The sequence below is a fragment of the Bos indicus x Bos taurus genome, chromosome 27 (assembly GCF_003369695.1).
Source record: "Bos indicus x Bos taurus breed Angus x Brahman F1 hybrid chromosome 27, Bos_hybrid_MaternalHap_v2.0, whole genome shotgun sequence".
Classification (NCBI taxonomy): domain Eukaryota; kingdom Metazoa; phylum Chordata; class Mammalia; order Artiodactyla; family Bovidae; genus Bos; species Bos indicus x Bos taurus.
Genome location: NC_040102.1, coordinates 13638499 through 13662257, shown reverse-complemented (window position 1 = coordinate 13662257; position 23759 = coordinate 13638499). Strand labels below are relative to the sequence as shown.

At 39.6% G+C, this 23759-nt stretch overlaps 1 protein-coding gene across 15 annotated transcripts in view; it reads right to left on the bottom strand.

Annotated features, from left to right (window-relative positions):
• The window catches only part of TENM3 (teneurin transmembrane protein 3), a 2746241-nt gene that overhangs the window by 76866 nt on the left and 2645616 nt on the right, over positions 1-23759 (bottom strand). For 10 of the 15 annotated variants that reach the window (XM_027530163.1, XM_027530171.1, XM_027530173.1 and 7 more), the window contains 3 exons: positions 14879-14905; positions 13268-13288; positions 12202-12348 (listed from right to left, as the gene is read on the bottom strand). In XM_027530163.1, coding sequence (XP_027385964.1) covers positions 12202-12348; positions 13268-13288; positions 14879-14905 — 195 coding nt within the window. The remainder of the gene's footprint in view (positions 1-12201; positions 12349-13267; positions 13289-14878; positions 14906-23759) is intronic. The other 5 variants (XM_027530172.1, XM_027530178.1, XM_027530176.1 and 2 more) reach the window with 3 other exon arrangements.

Here is a 23759-nt window from a genome sequence, read left to right as displayed (position 1 = left end):
ACTGAACTTCAGGAACTATCTAAAAAGCCATCCCTCCCCACCCTCATCCCTCCAGGCTTGGAGCTGTCAGGCTGTGAGGTTAGGGTTATCCCAGCTCCCTGGCTGCCACTACATTAGAACCTGTCTCAGAAAGGAGCCTTCCCAGAAGAGTCAAAGTGAAGAGCTGGAGAGAAAAAACTAAAACGTCACAGTGACATCTTTGGGGCTTTTGCAATAAGCTGCATCTGACCTGGGCTTCTTGGGGTCGCAAAGAGTCAGATACGACTGAGCGACTGAACTGAACTGAACTGACCTGACCTGGGCTTTTCAGTTCTAGAAGTCAAAGTGCTGCCTTCTTTCTTAAGCCTGTTTGGGCTGGCTTTTCTGTCACTTAAAACTGAAAGAGATGTAGCTTATCCAGAGACATTAACTAAAAATTTCACTATTTCCCATATAGTTGAAAAAAAGAGCTTAATAAGTATTAGAATTAAATGTATGATGCTGAACTCTTTTGCATGACTATTTTAACTTTTTGACACCGTAATTTTTATACACATGAAAATGTATGAGTCTGAATTTCTGATAAGCAGATCTTATAGTTTATTATAGCTACATTTTCATGTGTATGTCTGTTACAGTTCTAAAAAATGGATAGTTAATTATTTGAAAGCACATATCTATTCTGTGACAAAAATTCAAAATCATGTTTTAAGAAAATCAAATGAAACTGAGCTTTGAAATTTCAGAGAAATTTATCAAAATATTGCTTTTTTAACCAAAAGGCCACAAAGATGAAAAATGTCTAAATATTTCTCAATATTTCTAGTGGAAGAAAGATGAAACTATGCTAGAGGCTTATTTTTCATGAGGATATGTTATAATATGCAATATACTGCATTTTTTCTCCATCTGTCTCAAAGACACAGAAGCGTAAGTTATTAAGACTCAGATTTTTAAAGTAGCAGATGATTGACCTATTGCACCCAAATAATTTTAGCTTCAAAAAAAACAATTAAAAAATTCTTTTAGTAACAATTCATGATTTGTAATCTCAACCTCATGAAGGTTGAGACTTCATGAGGAATCTTTAGTATGTTTTATAATTTAAGCTTCCCTGGTGGCTCAGCTAGTAAAGAAACCATTTGCCAATGAAGGAGACACAAGAGACATGGGTTCAATCACCGGGTTGGGAAGATCCCTTGGAGAAGGAAATGCAAACCCACTCCAGTATTCTTGCCTGGAAAATTCCACGGACAGAGGAACCTAGTGGTCTACAGTGCATGGGGTCGCAAAGAGTTGGACATGACTGAGCACGCACACACACGTGTATATATATATACACGTGTGTGTGTGTGTGTATTTAAGAATTCTTACTCCATGGATTTAGAATGAGTATGCTTGGGAGAGTAATTCCATATAAATATTTGATATTCTTGCAAGTTTTTCCCTTACATTCATTTTTTAGGCGTAACTAGAAAGTGAAACCTCCAGAGGTTACATTTTATCTCCATTAACCTGGTAAATTAAGGGTTAAATCCCCCCCTCCTTCGGTCCCCCATAATACTCCCTGAATGCCTTCCTTTAGGCACTATATGGTACAGTTGCCAAACAGGAATGCTCAAATCTCATCATTCATCTTTGTTAGTTTATAAAAACCAAATGTGCATCTGGCATGTGGTCTGCAGGTCATAAAACTGCATGAGATTGACACCTTCTGAACTAATCAGTTGGAAATGCATTTTTACAAGCCTCTCTGCTAACATCAATCAGAGACAGAATCTCATTTTCAACAGCCAAGATGCAGGGACGCATGGTTTGTTATTTTTCTGCAGAGTTTATCAGTAACTTGCCCAAGCAAGTGACGGATGCTTATGAATCTGGCTTCCTATAACTTGAGAAAACATTTTTCATTCTTTGCCTATATTCACATAGCTAGGGCTATCTAGTACCACTAAAGTTGATTATCCACTTGCCCAAATGTCTATTGTAGTAAAATTGACTTCGTAGATGAGCTTCTTAAAATCATCGACATTCCATTTTAGTCTCAGGAATATGAGGTTGGCTTAAATTGGTATTGGCGTAGAAGCCGTATCTAATAGAATTAATCATAAAAAAGACCTAAAGAAACTCAGAAATGTTCAAAACCCACTGAATAACAACTTCAATGATCAGTTAAGAGCCTTTCTTTCTCCAGGTTAGGCTTTGCAATATAGGTGGTATTTTGATATAAAGTAGACAATATAGTTTATGCTTCCTTCCACTTAATCCTCAGTATTATTGCTCTAGTTATTTAAAAATATGCTCTCATCTTTCCTAGGACTTTCATTGGTTTGTAACAGTGGTTGGCAAACTTACTTTGTAAAGGACCAGATAAAAAATTTTTCAGGTTTTATGGGCCATATAGTCCCTGCTACAAGTATTTAACTCTGCCTTGATGAACTGATAGCTCTAAAGCAGCCAGAGACAATATGTAAATAAGTGGGTGTGACTATGTCTCAATAAAACTTTATTTACAAAAACAAGCTTTGGCCCAGAGGTCATAATTTGTCAACCTTTAGTCTTGCTTTTAAGTTTCTACCCTGCCCTGTTTCCTTTGTCTTTAAATCATTATTTTTTTTTTCTGGTAAAGTTAAACAATGCACATTTTACTAGATTATTAAAACGTCTGATTCCATCATTTCCTAATTTACACTCTATGCTGACTTTGACCTGCTTGTCAAAACTCTCACTTTTGTCTTTTAAGCAGCTATGGATAGTTTAACATTTTTTTCAAAACCTTGATATACTAACTGGATAAAAAGTCATGAATTTCCTTTGAATGAATTTTCATCTTCATTCTAAAGGTAATTAAAGCTCTTACCCACAGTATTTGGAACTCTTTCTCCCTCATTCCAAGCTGGAGGTAGAGGTAGAAATTCTTTAAAAAATTTAAAAAATATATATTTAATTTTATTTTTAAAAAGTGCCACAGCTGCTCGGCCGTGTCAGACTTTTTGTGATCCTATGCACTGCTGCCTACCAGATTCCTCTGTCCATGGAATTTTTCAGGCAAGAATACTGGAGTGGTTGCCATTTCCTTCTCCGGGGGATCCCTTCTTCCGGACCCAGGGATCAAACCTGCATCTCCTGTGTTTCCAGCACTGGCAGGTGGACTCTTTACCACAGGCAGTACCTGGGAAGCGCCACCACCCCCCCCGCCCCCCCGCAAATATATCTTTACGTTTCTTCTTGGCTGCACAGCGTGGTTTGTGGGATCTTAGTTCCCTGAACAGGTATGGAACCTCAGCCCCCTGCAGTGGAAGCACAGTCCTGGACCACCAGGGAACTCCCAAGGTAGGATACCTGATGCAGTATTTTATCTCTGGATTTTAGAATCTTCAAAGGGCACGGGTATACCTTTTGTTTCTCTTTTGGGTCACCATTCTGTAACATACATGAAATTCATTTGCTTATTACTGAATCTGAATCATGTTTGGTTTTGCGTATCTTCCTGGTTTGTCTGATTAACAGACTTTTCCTCCTGGTTTGCATCATTTCAATCGTAATGACCCCAGGCTGTTTATTCTCCTGAATTCCCAATCCACAACCTGCCTTGTAGATATTTCCACTTGGATATTACACAGGCATCGAAAACTTAACATGTGGAAAAGGCAACATACATGATCTTCTCTGGACAGACCACTTTCTCTGCATTTCTTACTTCAATGAATGGCTCCGCTATCCACTCACCCAGGTTCTCAAAGTAGAAACCTGAGCGTCGTCCTTCACTCCTCTCCTCCCTTTTTCTCTGCACCTAATCAATGGCCAGCTCCTCCTTTTCCCTACCCCAAACATGTCCTAAGTCAGCTTTCTTTTTATTTCACTGAAAAGACCCTTCAGGCTACCATGGTCACCTCTTCACAAGATCTCAACAAGAGCTTGGTTTCCCAGGCTCCAGTCTTGTCCCAGCTATTCATTCTCGACACTTCTGTCAGAGTACTCTTGGCAGAAATCAAATGTGATTATTTCACTTCTCTAGGTAAAATGCTTCCTTTAATTGGTCCCTGCTGCTTTCTGAGTAGTTAGAACTCCTTAACATGGCTTATGAGACCTTTGTGATTATTATTTCCTCTGCTGGAGACCTCTCACTGCTCTTATCCCGGCTCCCTCCCCAATTCCTTTAGCAATCAGCTCAGACACCGGTCTCACCAAGTTCCTTGAGGGCCAGTCTAGTCCACTGTTGTGGCTCCCAGAATTTAGGACATATTCTTTTTGGCACTGAGCACGCATACAAAAATTTTGTTGAACAAAGTGAAGAATAAATTCAGTTCCTAGAGATTATGAGATCAAAACAGGCCAAAAGGATGTCTTAAAAGCACAGCAGATTTTTAGGTGTTTTTTTTTTTTTTCCAGGAACCACCATACTGTCCTCCATTGTGGCTGGGCCAATCTGCAATCCCATCAGTGTAGGAGGGTTCCCTTCGCTCCACACCCTCTCCAGCATCTATTGCTTGGAGATTTTTTGATGATGGCCATTCTTTACAACAGATAACCAACAAGGACCCACTGTATAGCACAGGAAACTCTGCTCCATGTTATGTGGCAGCCTGGGAGTTTGGGGGTGAATGGACAGACGTATATGTATGGCCGGGTCGCTCTGTTGTACATCTGAAACTATAACCACCTTGTTCATCGGCTATACTCTAACATAAAATACAAAGTTAAAAAACTTTTTCTACAACAGAGACACACTGCTTTCTTTCATCACCGTTTTCCTGTCCTCAGATACCATGCTAATCCTTGAATTCCTTTTTCTTTTTTACTCTAATAGGTACTTTTACATGTTCTTGATAAGTTGGACATTAGGCAATCCATACAATTGTAAAAAGTATTAAAAGAAATTATATGAAATACCACATATAATCTCAAAAGGGCAAGGCCTTATGTACTCATAAAGACAGATAATCCCAAATTCAGGAAGGAAAAGTTAAACCTTATAAACATTTGCCTTGTAAAAGCTTATCATCTGAAAACTTCTGCATGATGAAAGATGCCATAAACAAGGTTAAAAGATAATGAAAACTTGAGGTAAATTATCTACAACACACTTCATAAAGAGCTGATAAGTAGAATATATTTTTTAAAAAATCCTTAAAATTAAAAAGGAAAAGTCAAAAAACTCCATAGAAAAAAAATGGTCAAGAGAAATAAATAAGCAACCAGAAAAAGAAGAAACACAGTCAAGGAGCATATATAAAGATCATCAGTCTAACTCGTAATTAGGGAAATGCAAATGAAAACAATAAAAATGGAATCATTTCCACCCAGCAGACAAAATTCATATTTTTCATTTTGTTGGACAATTTTGCTTATGCACAATGATTATGTACAGACTATGAACATGGGGAAAATAAACACACTCCTACCCATGAAGTGTACAGTGGTGAAACTTAGTGTGAGGCAATTTGGCAGCAGCTACCAGAATTAAATTTAAAGCACCCTGTGACCCAGCAATTTCATTTCTACAAATCTGTTCCAAAGAAATATGTGTACATTTACACAAAGATTTATATGCAGATAAACACACATATACCCACACACAGATTCCCTACAGATCTGCCTTTATACCAAGAGCAAAAAAATAAGAAACAACTAAATGATTATTAATGGAGTAGTGGTAGAATTAATCAGGACATCTGTGCTTCTGTTATAAAGTAGGAGACAGACCTACACGTACTGACATGAAAAAAATCTCTTTGGCAGAATCAAATTTAGAACAGTACCTATCCTGTTCTCGTTTAAAGACATTAAGTGTGCGTCTAAGCTCACTGAGGAGGTGTAGAGACCCGCACTCTGAGTTGTTGACAGTGGTGATCTTGACAATTTGTTGTTGTTCAGCTGCTAAGTCATGCCCGACTCTTGCGACCCCAAGGTCTGTCTGCAGCACACCAGGCTTTCCTGTCTTCACCATCTGCTGGAGCTTGCTCAAACTCATGTCCATTGAGTCAGTGATGTCCTCCAACCGTCTTGTCCTCTGTTGCCCCTTTCTCCTCCTGCCCTCAATCTTTCCCAGCACTGTGTATGGCTGCTGGTAATAATCCTGCCCAAGAATGCAGAGGTTCTTAACCCGGAGAAAGGGGGCACTGTCTAAAGAGGTTCTGGACAATGCTCTTTGTTGTTCTAAAGCTTGCAGTGGCAGCGAATGGTAATGGGTATAAAATATAGGGAAGACTGTTAGTTTCAGCCTGTGTGAATATTTTTCCTCTCCTAAAACTCATTCAAAAACAGTGGTCAAACCCCATGCTTCTGAAAGCAAAGGTGGACTTCTCTTTTCTGGAATGGGATTCTCCTGGGATCTAAAACTTCTGTGGATAATAAAAGGGTTCAGTTCAGTTCAGTCGCTCAGTCGTGTCCGACTCTTTGCAACCCCATGAATCGCAGCAAGCCAGGCCTCCCTGTCCATCACCAACTCCCGGAGTTCACTCAGACTCACGTCCATCAAGTCGGTGATGCCATCCAGCCATCTCATCCTCTGTCATCCTCTTTTCCTTCTGCCCTCAATCCCTCCCAGCATCAGAGTCTTTTCCAATGAGTCAACTCTTTGCGTGAGGTGGCCAAAGTACTGGAGTTTCAGCTTTAGCATCATTCCTTCCAAAGAACACCCAGGACTGATCTCCTTCAGAATGGACTGGTTGGATCTCCTTGCAGCCCAAGGGACTCTCAAGAGTCTTCTCCAACACCACACTTCAAAAGCATCAATTCTTTGGCGCTCAGGGTTCAAAGTAACCTAAATCTCTCCCCTGAATGTATGCTAACTCGCTTCAGTCGTGTCTGACTCTTTACAACTCTATGGACTAGTCCTCCAGGCTCCTCTGCCCATGTGATTCTTCAGGCAAGAATACTGGAGTGGATTGCCATGCCCTCCTCCAGGGGATCTTCCTGACCCAGGGATCGAACCCGTGTCTCCTGCATTGCAGGGGAATTCTTTACTGCTGAGCCACCTGGGAAGCCCCTCTCCTCCGCAGTAGGATCTCACGGAGTCTTTCAAAAAAAAAGTAATTTCCCCCCAAATCATCTGCCAGGATAATGTATTTCAAGGCTCTGATACTGAGTGCCACTCTTCATTCTGACATCTGGATTCTTTTTAAGAAGTACCCAGGAACTCTTATGGGCTTACCTTGTGGCTCAGCTGGTAAACAATCTGACTGCAATGAGGGAGACCTGGGTTCGATCCCTGGGTTGGGAAGATCCCCTGGAAAAGGGAAAGGCTGCCCACTCTAGTATTCTGGCCTGGAGAATTCCATTTGACTGTATAGTCCATGTGGTCACAAAGAGTCAGATACGACTGAGCGATTTTCACTTTCGGAACTCATAATTTCCTCCATTCTCTTCCTCCTTCCTTCCCTCTCTTCCTTCCTTTTTTTGTTCTTTTTTAAACCATTCCCCTTCTGATTTTTTTTCTATTTTATTTACCTTTTCTTTTTTTAAAAATATATTCTGGAGAACACAACCATCTCATCCTCCTGCTAGAACTTTTTATAAATGTATTTTCAAATATTTCCTTATTTTCATTTGGAAATCTCCAAACTTAGACTGCCTCTGTCCATTCATCACATTCATTCTGATGCTTACATTAAAATATCATTCATCATTTCCCTCTTCTTTGTCATTTCTAGCACACACACCTGCTTGCTTCTGCAGTTTGAATCTTCTATTTGTATTTTTCTTCCTCCCTCTCTCAGTACTGTTTTTTCATTTCTAAATAACCTCAGTTGAATTGTGCTTCTTTTTTCTACCATGATCAGACTCTGCTGCTGCTGCTGCTAAGTCGCTTCAGTCGTGTCCGACTCTGTGCGACCCCATAGATGGCAGCCCACCAGACTTCCCCGTCCCTGGGATTCTCCAGGCAAGAACACTGGAGTGGGTTGCCATTTCCTTCTCCAATGTATGAAAGTAAAAAGTGAAAGTGAAGTCGCTCAGTCATGTCCGACTCTTCGAGACCCCATGGGCTGCAGCCTACCAGGCTCCTCCGTCCATGGGATTTTCCAGGCTCTAAAGGTATTAAAAAAAAAAACCTGTTTGAGGTATATCTTCCTGGCATATCCCCACAAAGTAATATTAATAACTCTGAAGGACAAAGAATAACTCCATGTACTTAAAAGTAAGAGGCATCATTCCTGGCAGGATTTATATTCTGACATTCTACCATCTTACACAGAATTTAGGAAGAGGTTTAAGTCATTCTTGGGCCTTCCACCATCCAATCTGCAGAAGAAGACTTGCCTCTTATGCCTCAGGTATCCATAGGGGAGCTGTCTATTTGAGGACCGGACAGGAAAGCAAGATGTCAAAGGGAGCTCAGACCACATCTCTCTAATGAGAAGAACGATAGGAACATGGCAGCCACTGCCACAGATTACGTATTTTGGAGAAATCAGCTCATTCATGAGTATCTACCTTGAGTTTCTATAAAGGTAAGAGTTGTCTCTGGCAAGCTGTTGCATTTTGATGCTCGCACTGTGGGACCACCATATGGGGAGTTATTGAAGTCAAGACACTCCCTATCGAATGCGAGTCCTAGCAGTGTGACCAGGCGAAAGCAATGGTGCTTTCTGAAGTATTGGGGGAACTGGAGAGCTGCCTTGTCAGGCTGGGGCATGGAAAGCATGCCAGAGACGCCAGCACTGACTTTCCTGTTCTCAAGTAAGACGGGAGCAAACTCCTGGAGGCAGTAAAGGTGGGCTACAGTCCATGGGGTCGCAGAGAGTTGCACACAAGTTAGTGGCTGAACCACAACAAAGTAAGAGGGCTGGAATTTGGAGGGAAGGAAGGAGAGAGAATAGAAGAAAGTAACAGAATTCTACTAGCCATATGAAATGGTTATAATAAAACGAAACGCTATTGATGGCTATTCATATTCTGATAGAATAATCTGTTTTTCTGCCCACCCACCATCCTTGGGAAAAAAAAAAAAAAGTGAAAGTAAAAGTGTTAGTCGCTCAGTTGTGTTCAATTCTTTGCGACCCATGGACTGTAGCCCTCCAGGCTCCTCTGTCCATGGAATTCTCCAGGCCAGAACACTGGAGTGGGTAGCCATTTCCTTCTTCAGGGGATCTTCCCTACCTGGGGATCAAACCTGGGTCTCCTGCATTGCAGGCAGATTCTTTACCATCTGAGAGACCACGGAAGCTTCTATCATTCTTACCCGGAGATAGAACTTTTCTGCCACTAGTAAGCAACTTTCTCTCTCTCTCTCTTTCTCTCTTTCTCTCTCTGTGAATGTGTGGTCTGTAAAGTTCTTAGAGTTGTGCTCTACAAATTTGCTCAGACTAGACTATGAAGCATTTAATTTTTGATTCAAGTCAAATCAACCTCTTCATTTTCTCCTTTTTTAGTTGCTTAATATGTTAAATGAAACTACTTAGCAACTTTCTGGCTAATTCACTATTTTTGACACCAAATGTAGATAACGTATCTATCATGGCACAGCTGCCACACGTCACAGAATTTCAACTATAGTCCTTATTTTAAATGTTCTGTTTTACTGTCCTCATCTAATGGTAATGGCAATAATATCCTCAATCACCAGACTATGTGTCTTAAGTTGGTGTTTAGTGTGAAAAATATTGTCTGTATACACATAACCCATGCTTAAGTTCAAGGAATCCTCTAGCTTGGGTTATAAGGCACCCAGGTTATAATCTTAGGGTGTAACAAAGCTGGTGCTGAGGTTCCTTCTCAGAAGATGAGAAAAATTAGGTTAGGGACAGGAATACAAATTATATGAGATAAGCAGAGAAGCCACAGGAGGTCTTCTATCAGGTCCGATTTCCCCTTGGAGAGGGAAGTCTAGAGATAGCAGAGTTTCATGCTAATAAGAATAAACAAAGAGGGAAAGAGGCCAATTCACAGCTGATAAATTCTGAGGAAAGAGAGAAACCGCCTTAGCTGATAAGGACACTAAAGAGTTGATCAGCCCCTAAATTACTCTGCAGGCTCTGCAGACTGGGCCCTGAAGTTTACTTCTCTCTGCCAGAGGTGTAACCTCCTCAGTGTAATCTCTTAGAACACGAGGGTGAAACATCTGATCAAGGAGGAAGGCAAGCTAGCCTTCTTCCCAGGGGTAGGGGCTTCCTGGGAGGGAGGGGAAGGCTGCTGTATGGGCGTGCAGAGGACTGATGCTGCAGTTTCTACGACAGCACCGGGGCACAGGGAGGCAAGAGAGGCAACTGTGTATTATCAGGCAGAAAAAGCTTCGAGGGCTAAGGACCAAACACCTACATCCATCAGGACAGACAGCAGAGCGCAGAATTTGTGGCTCAAGTTTCCTGACAGTCCATGTTAAAGGAGCACAGGGAAATGAGTGAACAGTTAGGCAGGAATGAAGAGTGGACAGATAGCTGGGGATGAACGGGGAGAACTGCAACTCGTAGTCAGGAAGATGAGAAACAAGTAACATCTGGTTTGAGAATGACTCTGTGTGTTGTGTGTGTGTGTGTATGTTGGGGGCAAGGAGGAGAGCTGAGACTTGGTTCTGACCACCCTGCTTCCTAGAGAACAGTACAGGGCAGGCCTTGTTTTACTGTGCTTCCCTTTAAGGGGAAGATGTTGCATTTTTCACAATTCCAAGGTGTGTGGCAACTCGAAGTGGAGCAAGCCCAACGTGCCATTTTCCCAACAGCACTTGCTTACCATGTGTCTCTGTCTCATGTTTTGGTAATTCTTGCAATATTTCAAGGTTTTTCATCATTATTATATTTCTGATGGTGATCTGTGACCTTTCATGTTACTACTACAACTTGCTTAAGGCTCAGATGACGGTTAACATTTTTTAGCAATAAAGTATTTTTATATTGAGGTATACATGTTGTTTTTAGACACATTGCTACCACACACTTTAACAGGCTACAGTATAGGGTAATTTAACAGTATCCAATAGGCATAACTTTTATATGCACTGGGAATCCACACCCACCACATTCACATGACTTGCTTTTTCATGACACTTGCTTTACTGTGGGCATCTGTTGGATGTCATGTCTGCTCTATTTGGAAAGGAAAGGGCCACTTCAGCCTTCTCTGACAGCCTTTTATGAAGTCCACCTAGTCAAGGTGAGCACTTTGAAAGCGAAAGAAGGAAAACTGGATAATGAGAGCTGCTCCTTACAATGTAACATAGCCCTGGCAATTCACAAACATTCTTTCAGTGCTTCCACAAACTCCTTTATGCCTATTTTACATGTGAAACACGTGAAGTTTAACACAGCCAGGATCTTGTCTACGGTCATATAAGCAGTACGAGGTGGAGTGATGCACGTGTGCTCAGTACTAAGTCATGCCTGACTCTTTGCGACCCCATGGGCTGTAGTCCACCAGGCTCCTGTGTCCATGGGATTTTCCAGACAAGAATACCGGAGTGTGTTGCCATTTCCTGGTGGAGTGAAGACCTGACTGCAAACCTGCACTCGTAACCATCACCGAACTGCCCACGTGGACACTCCCAGAAGGGCAGGCTCAATGAAGGTGGAGGAAGGGAAACACGCATAGGGCAGGTCACACGTGGAGCAGGTGACCAGAGAGGGCTAGACAGAAACTACAATAATTCCTCCTGAAAAACTCAGGCCGAAAGGGACACCAGCAGCGAACAGCTCCACCGCTGCACACGCAGACACTCACTCTCACTCTCTATTCTCTGAGATCGAAACATACCAGCACAGAGGATGGGCACAACGGGAAAAAAATAACTATTTCTTCACTCTGGGCTTACGTGGGGTGGAATATCATACTCCTTTTCACAGGCTGTAAAGTTAAGGATAAAAAGGCCCTGGAAGTACAGCTTCAAGGGGATTGCTTTCTCTTCCTGGCCTTTCGACAGAAGAGCTCGGGAACTACCTTACATCTTTTGGTCTGTTCCGTTATTAACATACTGCTCTTGAGCTCCCAGTTCACAGGGCCCTAAAAACTGCATCAAGGAGAATCATCACCTGGAGATTAGGACAAGAAATGGAGAATAATGTACATTATACAGTAGCTTGGTTACCTTGCCTTTTCCCTGAATGATAATCTTGCATTTGTTTCAGGGAAAACAGGGAGCAAAATCATTCCATCAGCACTTATACATTTTTCAATCAATCTAACCTGTGGGGATCAAAATTTTTTTTTGGTAACAGATAAGCATGGACCCACGAGAACTTATGAACCGCGTTCTGGCACAGGCTCGCCTTCCCGCTCCGCATCTCTTACCTCCCTCATTGTCTTTGCTGTCAGTGCAGAGGGTCTCCATGGCTACGTCGCATCCTGCTCCTCGCCACCCTGGCTGGCAAACACAGTGCCAGCCGTTTTGGTCTAGCGTGCACCTTCCGTTGCTGTTGCACAGACCGGGGCATCCCTCTGTCAAAAGAGACAAAGAAGGACAACACAAGTGATTTGAGTATTTAAAGTTTTTGCACCTCAAATAAACAGATGAGGGACACTTAGTGGGAACAGGCCTTTCGAAACAGCACAAATACTGTAATTGCACATGGATAGAAAGAGCAACGTAATCTAAGGAATCTGATTCTTATCCAAGTGGCATCTTTGATTGGCCTGACCCTTGAGACACCACTTACCTGTGCAGGACAGAAATGTCTGCAATGACCCACTAAAATTGCTGCAGGCCAGACAAAATTAACTTACATTTTTTTTCCTTTAGCAAAGCAACAAGGTTGATGACTAAAGTGTGAAAAAAGCGTCACAGCGAGATCATTTCAGAAGCCCTAGAACAGATTTTTAATCTGCTGTAAACATTACTGGTCATTGGTTAGGACACATCTTCTTAAAAGTGCCTTGTTGCTTCCAAAAATTCCCTCTAAATTTAAAAGCATGAATGCGTGGGTACGTGGCTATGAAGGATGTTCAAAAGAGAATGTTAATTTTATCTGGCCTCAGAGTTGCCATATATTCATGTGAAATTACAGTGCATTAAATAATTGCACAAAGTATAGGCCAGTATCAATGACTATACTTTATGCCGAGAGTACATTCCTTTTCACAGAATAAGCAAAGCCCAGGAAATAGTGAAGCAGCTTAGCATCTATTCTAACAAACATTAGGATTCAGGCTGCATACGGATGGGACGGGACTGACAGGATTTCCAACTAAATGTAATAGCTGTGCATATCTGATTACTCAGGACGGACGAAATGAAATACCATAAGGACCACAGTAAAACATCGAGAGACTGAACAAAACACGGTAGTGACGTGCTTCAAGACAGAGCGCAGAAGAGTGATAGTTAGTGACAATCTCCCTAGAGCTTTTATGCTGTTACCTTTATATCCTATCTTGTCTGCTTTTATGGGCAAGGAGGGAAAATTTGGGAAACAATGAAAATAATTTAATATATCCAAAATCTATAATTGTTTCAGTCTAACATGACATTAAAAAAAAAAACAAAAACAAATTCTGCCACTTCCTACGGATGGTAACTGGCATGCAGCCAACATGATCTGTTTATGAGCATGACACTAGGGTAGGTTCTGGTGCTCTTCTCTATGAGTGTGACATGGCACTGACAGAAACGAGGGTATAAATGCTCTAAGATGGCAAGGATAATGGGCTCTTAACCAGATCTCTTTGGAAAGAATTAATTTATAATTTGGTATAAAGTATATATGTATATGAGTTAATGCCTGCTCTAGCAGTTGGGGGTTTGTTCTAGCTTCTTATAACTAGAATGCTTGTTTCGGTGACCAAATTTAAGGGAACCATCTCTTTAAGGATGTTTATTTTAGGTCTGTATTAAAAGAATTATTCATATAACTGGCTTTCCCTCCTTCGCTGTGGAACTTGAAAAGATCTCAAAGAGACTTTCTGTCTCTTCAGATTAGAGTTAACAGAAAGAAGACTGTTTTGACAGTCCCTTGCGGCAGGGTATGATGAAATTAGACTTACGGACGCCATCAAGTCAGGAGAATATTAATTTTGCTGCTTCTTTTCTTTCAGACAATTACCGTCTGTTTTTATGGATTATTCAATGCCTAAAAGGTAAATTTTCCTTATGGATGTCTCTGTTGTGTTTTTAATGAAAAAAAAAAAAAGTTTAATTGCCCCAGTGACAAAGGGACGCAGCAGTTGACTGTGTGCACACAGGAAGTTATTACATGAAAGCCTGGGTACTGCCATGAATAATTTCATATTCCAATGAAAAGCACAAACAAGGAATTAAAAAAAGGTAATCTGAGGAGCGAGGGAAAGGGACTCTTCTCTTCTGAAAGATATGGTTTTCACTTATTTCTATGATAACTGAAGACAAAGAATCTGCTGTTTTCTGCTGAGAAGAGTTATCATTTTCGTTCTCTAGAATGCACAGTATTTTGTAGTTTTTTTTTTAAAGAAAATCCCAAAACATAAATTATGATATCACATATATTTTGAAACATTGAGATAAAGCCAAAGGAGTTTCCATATGAGGATAAATGAGATTTCTCTCAACATATGTTAACCAGAATCTTCTTTAGATTGACAATTTCTTATTCTGTGATAAGAGTGAGCGTTTGTGATTCTTTGATTTAGAATTTAAAGCTTATGAGCTGAATTGCCAAGAATGAAGGTCTTAAAGCCAAAAAAAAAAAAAAGAAACCCAAAAAAACTCCATAAACAAAAAACAGCAAATATACTGTTATCTTCAGTTTTTGGTTCCAGTGAAGACTAATGCTTTTACATAGGAATGAAATCTGTGATAACCCAAAATTATAAAAATGAGACACAGACACTGAAGTCTCAATACTTTAAATCCAAAGGATTTCACATAATGTAGGCCTGATTTATCATTTACAAAAATATGCAGGAAAACAATCTATTTTCATACCTACTACAAGCTAAACATGGTTATATAGAGATATATATGGAGATATGTCAACAAAGAGCAAGTATACAGTACCTTTAACTATCTTATCCAAATAGTGAGCTTGAGAAATTAAAAAGGAAAAAAGAACAGACAGACATTTCAGAAGTGTCACACGGGACAAGGAAATTTTCAGAATTTACATGCAAATTGAGCAGCTGCAGCTGACATCAGACATCACACGACAGAGATGCACTTCATATCTTCTACAAATGCAGTATATTCCCATTTTAGCAAATGCGGTCACGATTCCAGGAAATATTCAGCACTTTAAGGGAAAGTGTGCAGGTAAACTAACGCTTCCTTTTGCTGATTATTTGGGACGGACCCATTCCGATTCTTCCTAAGATTATACCTTCATAACTAAGTAGAACAAATGGAATCAATTTTTGTCATTAGAGAATTTTGGAAATTTACAAAACTATGAGATTTACAAATATCAAACTTTTGGAGGGGGTGAGAAAGTAATTCTCTTTCAATTTGTTTTGAACAAAGTAGTTTCATAAAGGTTACACGGTGGAAGGGCAGAAAGAACACACAGCAGCCCTGGGGGAACCCTGATACATTTTCAGATGCTTTCTTTAATCTGTGACATACACCCACAGAAATTCTACTTCATTCACCTTCTCTCGAGTTGCTTGCATATTTACAAAAGATCAAACTTTAATTGTTAATAATAAAACAAAAAAGCAAATGTAATATAGTATTATGAAAAAGGCATGCATTAAATTCTATACGATTTACCCAGCAGCCCTTGACTACTTGGCGGATGGACAATGATGTAACCCGTATGTAGCCCATTAGGAAATACAGACTGTTCTAAGATCTTGTTTCCTTTCAGGATTCATACAGGAATAGGCTCTGTTTCTCACAAAAGCTTTGCAGGAAGAGTCAGGATGAAGACTGAAGTCTCTTACTGTACCTGTCCATTTAATCTTTCATGAGGTTACAATTAGCCTACACCTTTCCTCTTGAACAGAAGCATAAAAATCCCTCTCTCTTCACTCAACAGAGAGACCTAATATATTCTTAATAAGCCTCAGATCTTCTTGCTTTGTCAAAATTCATGCATCTTTAATGATCTAAAATTGCTTTTCAAAGACGCTTATGTTGATTATTTTTCATTACTGACATATGCAAGTGGTCGCGGAACTCTTAACAGAATGATTTAAACTATAACTTTCAGTTGAGCGACTAAAGCCTGGCAGTTCTGTCACGTGCATAAACAAAACCATAAATGGTTCAGACCCATCTGCACCGTTTATATGAAAGGATGCTTCACTTTGCCACAGGATTCCATTAGAGGCTTCTGAACTGCATTTAAAAATAAGCATGTTTACAGCTAACTGACAATATATTGTGGGGGAAGTGAAGGAGGGGTTCGAGAAACAGTGTCAGGCACTAACCTGCAATTATAATTTCATAAAATAATTGTTTTTCAAGCATTAAAATACAACTGTATTACTGTATAACATCATTCATGTAATTTCTTAATAATTCCTTCCAAGCGTTATATAACCCAGTAGAGTCCCATGAGTGCTCGTTTGATATGGAGGATAAATAACGTGCCTTAAAACATTCTGGAGTTTCTGGTTCAACCAGGTTCTAGGGAATTATTAATACCACTTATCAGAGTTGGAGAATAAGCTTTTGGCTTTTACATCAGGTCCACTTCAATTAACACACAACAATAAGGAATTAATCCTGATCTGGATTAGAAATTCTAAAGGAAGAATAAATCAGAATCCAGCCAATCCTATTACTTTCGCAAACAATCGATTATGCAAAACAAGGAATTACAGGTAAAGGAAGGTTCGTCATTGGACCAAGAGAATGTCAAAAGTGGAGCTGAAATTAGAAAACAGATTTGAAGTACACAGCAGGTCAAATTTTACACAAAGATTTAAATATTAAAAATGTTTAAGGCACATTTTACAAACCGACCATAAGAAAAATATCTGCACTGCGGAAAAAATACCAAAATTTGTCATTTGCATTTTATATCATAGGAAATAGTTGTTAGGCTGATAGCTTAAAACTAAGAGAGGAAGGAGGTTAAAAAAAAAAACCAACCACTTTCTACATTTTGGCCTTGAAGAGTAAAATGTCCAACAATACCACAAGAGCCTGGCTCTAAATAATGAAGTTAAAAGAAGATGTCCATATATGAGGTTCAAAGAATTATTAAAAGTAATAATTGCAACAATGAAAACATCATTATATAAGTCAATACAGGAAATTATCAGAAAAATGCAGGCATGTTGTAAAAAGCCATTAGGAACAATAATCATAAAAATAATACAGTATATTTAAAAATTAATACACCTAATAATTGCTGAACTGCACATTAAGTTGCAAAAAAAAATCACTTTGAAAATGAGTAAGTGTATTCTGACATTGAAGGAAAGTTGTTTCTGTTAGATCTACTAAGAAGTTTTAAATTTGCTTTATAGAAGAAAACTCTATTTATAAATATGAGTGCTTGACATATAAAATGGAGCCCTTGGAAAAAAACTGTTCCGTGGTAAAATGTTGTATTCATAAAACACTTTCCCTGGAGTTTTGATTATTTATCTTTTTTTTTTTTTAACATTTCACATCATTTATTAATGCAGGACACATTAGATCCAAAATCTGCATTTTTCTAAGCATACTATGTTTGGATCTTTCGGATTTTTCTGCAGGTTTAGGTTATTTATATTTATCTTTTAAGAAGACCAAATGGGGCATAAGTGGATGAGTATTACCGTATTTTCTGTAAGACAGTGGTTTTTAATCTTTTCACGGTCTCAGTTCTCTGAGAAAAGTGCTGGGAGTTACGGATTCTCCATAATCTCTGGTTTCTCTCCCTGCCCCCTGAAAAAATGCACAAAAGCTCACAAAGCGCTGCTTATGACTTGAGCATTTCTGGAGCCCTGGTTTCATAACTGGCAAATTATGAACACCTGGCTGATGTATTAATGATGCCTGAATTTCTAGCTCTAAGCACTTCATCATTCTCTCATTCAATCTCCACCACAACCCTAGGATGTAAATACAGCTGATACGGTAAATACAGATGAAGAAAGGAAGAGTGAGGCAGTCTGTGTGAGGTCACAGGCTAGCCGGCCAGGCTGCCTGGCTCTGGAAGGTAACCACTGTCACAATGCCTCTTCTTAGACATTTCAGTTCAGTCACTCAGTCGTGTCTGACTCTTTGCGACCTCATGGACCTCAGCACACCAGGCCTCCCTGTCCAAAATCAACTCCTGGAGTTTACTCAAACTCATGTCCATTGAGTCCGTGATGCCATCCAGCCATCTCATCCTCTGTCATCCCCTTCTCCTCCTGCCTTCAATCTTTCCTAGAATCAGAGTCTTTTCTAATGAGTTGGCTCTTTGCATCAGGTGGCCAAAGTATTAGAGCTTCAGCTTCAGCATCAGTCCTTCCAATGAATATTCAGGATTGATTTCCTTTAGGATTGACTGGTTTGATCTCCCTGCAGTCTTAGACATTTATAAACTAACAAAAAATTTTTCTTCAGTAGAAGAAATGGATGAAAGAAGCTCAGAAGTACTGTGCAATCTTTCCTGACCTCACGTGAATCTCAGCAGATAATTGTTTCCCAAAGTCACAGGGTGGTACTCCCACGTTTTTGACACCTACGTGGCTTACTTGGCAAAGTGCACAGAACAGGTAAAAGTGAAAGTGTTAGTTGCTTAGTAATGTCTGACTCTTTGTGACCCCATGGGCTGTAGCCTGCCAGGATCCTCTGTCCATGGACTTCTCCAGGCAAGAATACTGGAATGGGTAGCTATTCCCTTCTCCTGACCCAAGGATCAAACTCAGGTCTCCTGTATTGCATTGCAGGCAGAGTCTTTACCATCTGAGCCACCAGGGAAGAACGCAGGTGAGTGCTGGACATTTAAAAATGGAGCCCTTGATCTCCAGATGCATTGGCTCATCATGGTCTGAACTGTCTCTCTTTCAAAATCCATTTGGATACACAGTCATCCCGGAACATAACAAATGAAACCACCGCTCTGGTTTCCAGCTCATGCATGGGGAGTCCCTGTCTACTTGCTGGTACAGGTGGGCAAGGGCTCAGTGAAATCTGAGACGTGGGAGAAGGGTGTGGCTCAGCAAAAGAATTGTTGTATACGATTAGCTCATAAACTTCCAGCATCACCAAACCAAATGATTAGCACTGTATCCTCGTCACACACTCCCCTTGAGGTGCTTCTTTTTAAAAAGAATGCTTGCTCTTTTCAAGGTCCCTGTTTACCATATCTTTCCCTTTACTTTTGGGGAGGTGGGGTGGGGTTGAACACAGAATGATTTGCTCTTGTCTGTACCACTTAGCAAAGGACATGGATTCCACAGACCCCTGGGAAGAAGCCTGCTCACAGTCTTATACCAGTTTGCATTCCCAACATGGAGAGTATGGAAGAACAGCACCTTTTAAGAAATTCTGCCTACATGTTGTTGCCCCATTTGCTTATCTGTCAAAATTATGTAGAGTTCCCTGGTAGTCCAGTGGTTAAGACTCTGCGCTTCCAATGAGGGAGCGTGGGTTCGATCCTTGGTTGGGGAACTAAGATCTTACACGCTGCATGGTGTGGCCCCTCGCAAAAATATAAAAAAACCAAAATCATGGGCAGACCTCCTCCCTCCATTTCCGCTAGCTAACTGATTGTTCTCATTTCCCCCCGAATATGTCTCATGGATGAAGTCTAGGAGTACAAACAGCAGGCTAAATGTAAAAAAAGAGAAAATATCCAGAGATCAATTCATGTCAGTTAAGACAGTCCAGGAAATCATAAGGCTTTAATGATACATAGACATATGCGAACTGACCTGTAAACCTTTCCCATTAGAAATACAAACTCTATGGCCATGCTAATCACTGTACTCCCATTGCTCATAAGGGATTCTTAATATCTGCTGAGTAAAATGATTAAATGTACTTATTATGGTATTCCTACTCTGTCCTACATGTGTCTGCAGCTTTTGAAGAAATTCTCTGAATAATACAAAGATTACCTTTTGTGAAAGAAGCATATGTGAAATACCTCATTTTACATCCTTCCCCTCTCCTTCATCCACCTGCTCCTCTCCCCTTGCCCATCCATCCTAATTGTGTACAGCACTATTAACAATCACTAGCCTTGACCGACTGTTTCTATGTGCTGAAAACTATGCTAAGCATTTAACACGAATTGGCTCATTTAATTTTTACCACCTCTTTATTACCTTCCCTATTTCTCAAATGAGGAAACTGAGACACGGGAAATTAAATAACTTCCTCCAGGTCAAAATGTTAGCAAAGTAGCCAAAATTTCCAAGTCCATAACACTTAACAAAGAAGCCCTATGTAGAACTCGGCATACGGAGAACCGTGTACCTGGGTAAGGCAGACCATAAGCACATCTGTTTTTGGATTATCAGTGAACTCACTTGAATGAACAAATAAGACGAAAAAAATGAGGAAATCCTCAATTCAACATCAACAATCAAAAGGAGAAATGGGCAAGTTAGGTTAAAATCCAAAGAACTTGAAATGTTCATTTGTGAACATAGTCTCATACGTGAGGGTACTTTACGTAGTTAAGAAACCTTTATAATGAGAACTGTTATAACCTGTTCTAAAAATCCCAAGTTTGGGCAACTGACTGGCAGGTTATTAAAACTGAGGGATAAACCAGGGAAAATGAAAAAAAAAATGAGTTTGAAAAATTAAAGAACAGAAGCAGTTCGGTGGATGCCTGCTATATAAAAAAAAAAAAAATCAGCTAAGTGATAGCTGCAAAGAAGACTGCTCCTTTAAAAAAGACGTCAGCGGAGTGTACGTGCCTGTTTGTGGGGGAACTGGGATATCTGGAGGTCTTCCTGGAATAAGATTGATTCCGACTTTGTTTTCCCCTCACCATCAAACTGATTCTTCCAAACACAGGGAAGAAACAAAGGGAAACCAAGTTGCTGATTTATCTCTATTAGGCAGCTCACGAGGGAAAAATATACAGTGTGTGTGTTTGTATTTGTTGCTGATGTGTGTAGTTATGATCCATTCAGTGTTTCTGCTGTCAACCATGTGCCCAGTTGGAGCATATTCAACAGGACAGTATTTTCACTGGGCTATTGAATTCACTCCTGGGGATAGCCTAGGTACAGGGAAAGAACATAGAATCTAGAATGCTGGAACTAAAGTCTTAGGGGCCCATCTCTGAAAGAGGGTAATTCAGTCGATGAATCCATAATAAAACACAGACATATCCTTTACTATGGTGAATACTGCAAAGGCCTCGGAGTCAAAGACAGATGTTTATTTAGCCTTGTGTGTTTTGTAGTACTTAAAAAATACAGTCTTAAAAAGTAATTCACATTAGTATGTCATTAAAAGTTGTTCGTAGGTATCCTTCTTTTAGATTACTCGTATACCATTTCTGTAGGATGCCAGCAAAGCTACAGTTTGCAAATAAGTACATATGAAATCCATTTATTCCAATCAGCAACTGTTTAAGTCAGCGTGCAACCTGCATACCCATTGATTTGATGTTCCTTAATTGGTACCCACTGCACTCTTTCATTACTGATTACCCTGTCATAAAGAATTACAACACTGACATAATTTTAAACACTGCAAAACAATTTACTCAGGCTCCTTAAAAACACGTGTTCCCTCACCATTGAACTCTCATTCTAAGATTGCGATAAAACATTGCAAATACTTTATTCTATTTAGGAGCATCAATTAGCTTGAATTTTAACAACTAGCAAGTGAGTTCCAACAACTAGGTTGTGCCAGTAGAGAAAAACAGCTTGTGCGTGTGTGAGCACATACGTGTGAGCACACACACACGTGCACGTGTTCTTGAAAGAGCTTTTGCTCCTCTAAAATTGGCCGCATATTTCTGAAAACCTGCTTTAAATAAATTGTCTTTGAAAGTTTGCCTATTTCATTCTTTTTATAGATTGGAAACCTGGTGAAACAATTACCTGTATAATACACTGCTTCTTGCACGCACCTACCTAAGCAAAATACTGTTCTTCAGTTAGGAACACTATTTATGCCAAGACATTCCAAGAAAGTGAAATAATATTTTTCCTGATTTAAGTCTGCACAGGAAAAAAAAAATCTAGATTCTATGGAAATGGTGTTTTGAGATACACCAAAATTTTCAAGTCAGCACTGCTGAAAAAGTGCCAAGACAAGCTGCAGAATTTTGTACAGACAACTGGGAGAATAATATTTGGTATCTTCCTTCAGTTTAGAATTTCATGTCTTACCATAGAGGACATCTACATAACAGAAGTCGAAGAGAAGCAGGCACAATACAGAGAGCACCAGTGATGCTGGCATGCACACCGACTGCAAGAGAGATGACTGTTGTTTGGCGTGTGATTCGGGATTTCTGGTGCAGTCTTTACACATGGCATGATTTCATCTACTGGACCACATACATAAACATGGAGTAACACATGTCTCCTTCAGATTTTTACTTCTTGTTTGACTTCAGTGAATGAAATAAGCGAACCCATATTTCCTTATAATTTCCTAGATTTAAAAAAATCAGGTATATTTTAGTACCTGGATTTGCAAACTAAGCTATTCAGAAAAGTTCTTATATATGAAAATTAGAATACAAATGTATTGTACACTAAATAAATATTTGGATCTCTAACATCCTGACACAATTAACATGGTTATTGCAATTACCAGGTGTTAGTCACTCTGTGCCTTTTTGCGACCCCGTGGACTGTAGCCCACCAGGCTCCTCTGTCCATGGGTTTCTCCAGGCCAGAGTACTGGAGTGCGTTGCCATTTCCTTCTCCAGAGGATCTTACCAACCCAGGGATCAAACTTGAGTCTCCTGCATTGAAGGCAGATTCTTTACCATCTCAGCCACCAGGGAAGCTTTTACTGTAATTACCAAAGTGATGTCTTGCTGGTAGTTCCAAGTCTTGTGGCAGGAAAAGCACAAAAATCATCTACTGATTTGGTCAATATCAATGAGTTTTAATTTCTTATCTACCATTATTACTTTTGCCTACTATAAAATTTAATATTTAAGAAAATTTATAGAATAAAGTGTAAATGAGTATGTAAAATAACTAGGGTCTTTCTGTTGTCAATTTTTAAAACTATATCAGGAAAAAAACAAAGCTGGATAATCCGTTTAATTTGCTGAAGATAAACAAACTTATTTGGAGAAAACTGGATAAATGGCTCTTTTCAAATGTGATTTACAGAGAGCGTATTTTTTCTTTATCTGTAGCTGTGAGAGTGTGTGCACAGATTTTACCACTTGTACTTTGGGTATTAAACTTTTCTGAGACCTTTTTCATGAGCTGATACTGGTTACACAAGTCATCTATGCACTCTGTATGAGTGTTTTTCAGTGGTCAAACTCTATACATAGTATTCAGTCTACTGAAAAATAGGAAATAAATTTAACTTTTAAAAGGAAGTGTGTAGAGGGAGTTCCCTGGTGGTCCACTGGTTGAGACTGCCTTCCAACGAAGGGGCCTCGCTCCCCCGTCAGGGAGCTACTCCAAAACATAAAACAGACGTAATACTGTAACAAATTCAATAAAGACTTAAAAATACTAAAACCTTAAAAAAAGGAAGAGTGTTGTGTTTTCAGTAAATAGTTTACAACTTTCTTAAACCCTCTACAGTATAAATTGATTTTACCTAAACTGTTTTTTTTGTTGCTGGGATTGTTTTTATTTTGGCAAGCTATGGATCCTATTACCAGTTATAATTTTCTGAATAGAAAGTGACATTTTATTATTAACACATTACTGACATTGTTATCACTGCATCTGTTTCTATGACAATTCAATCTTATGTGATAGGTACATAGATAATAATGTATCTTTATCACACAAAAAAGTTTACTTTCACCTATTCTGCTATATACATACAAGGTAAAACA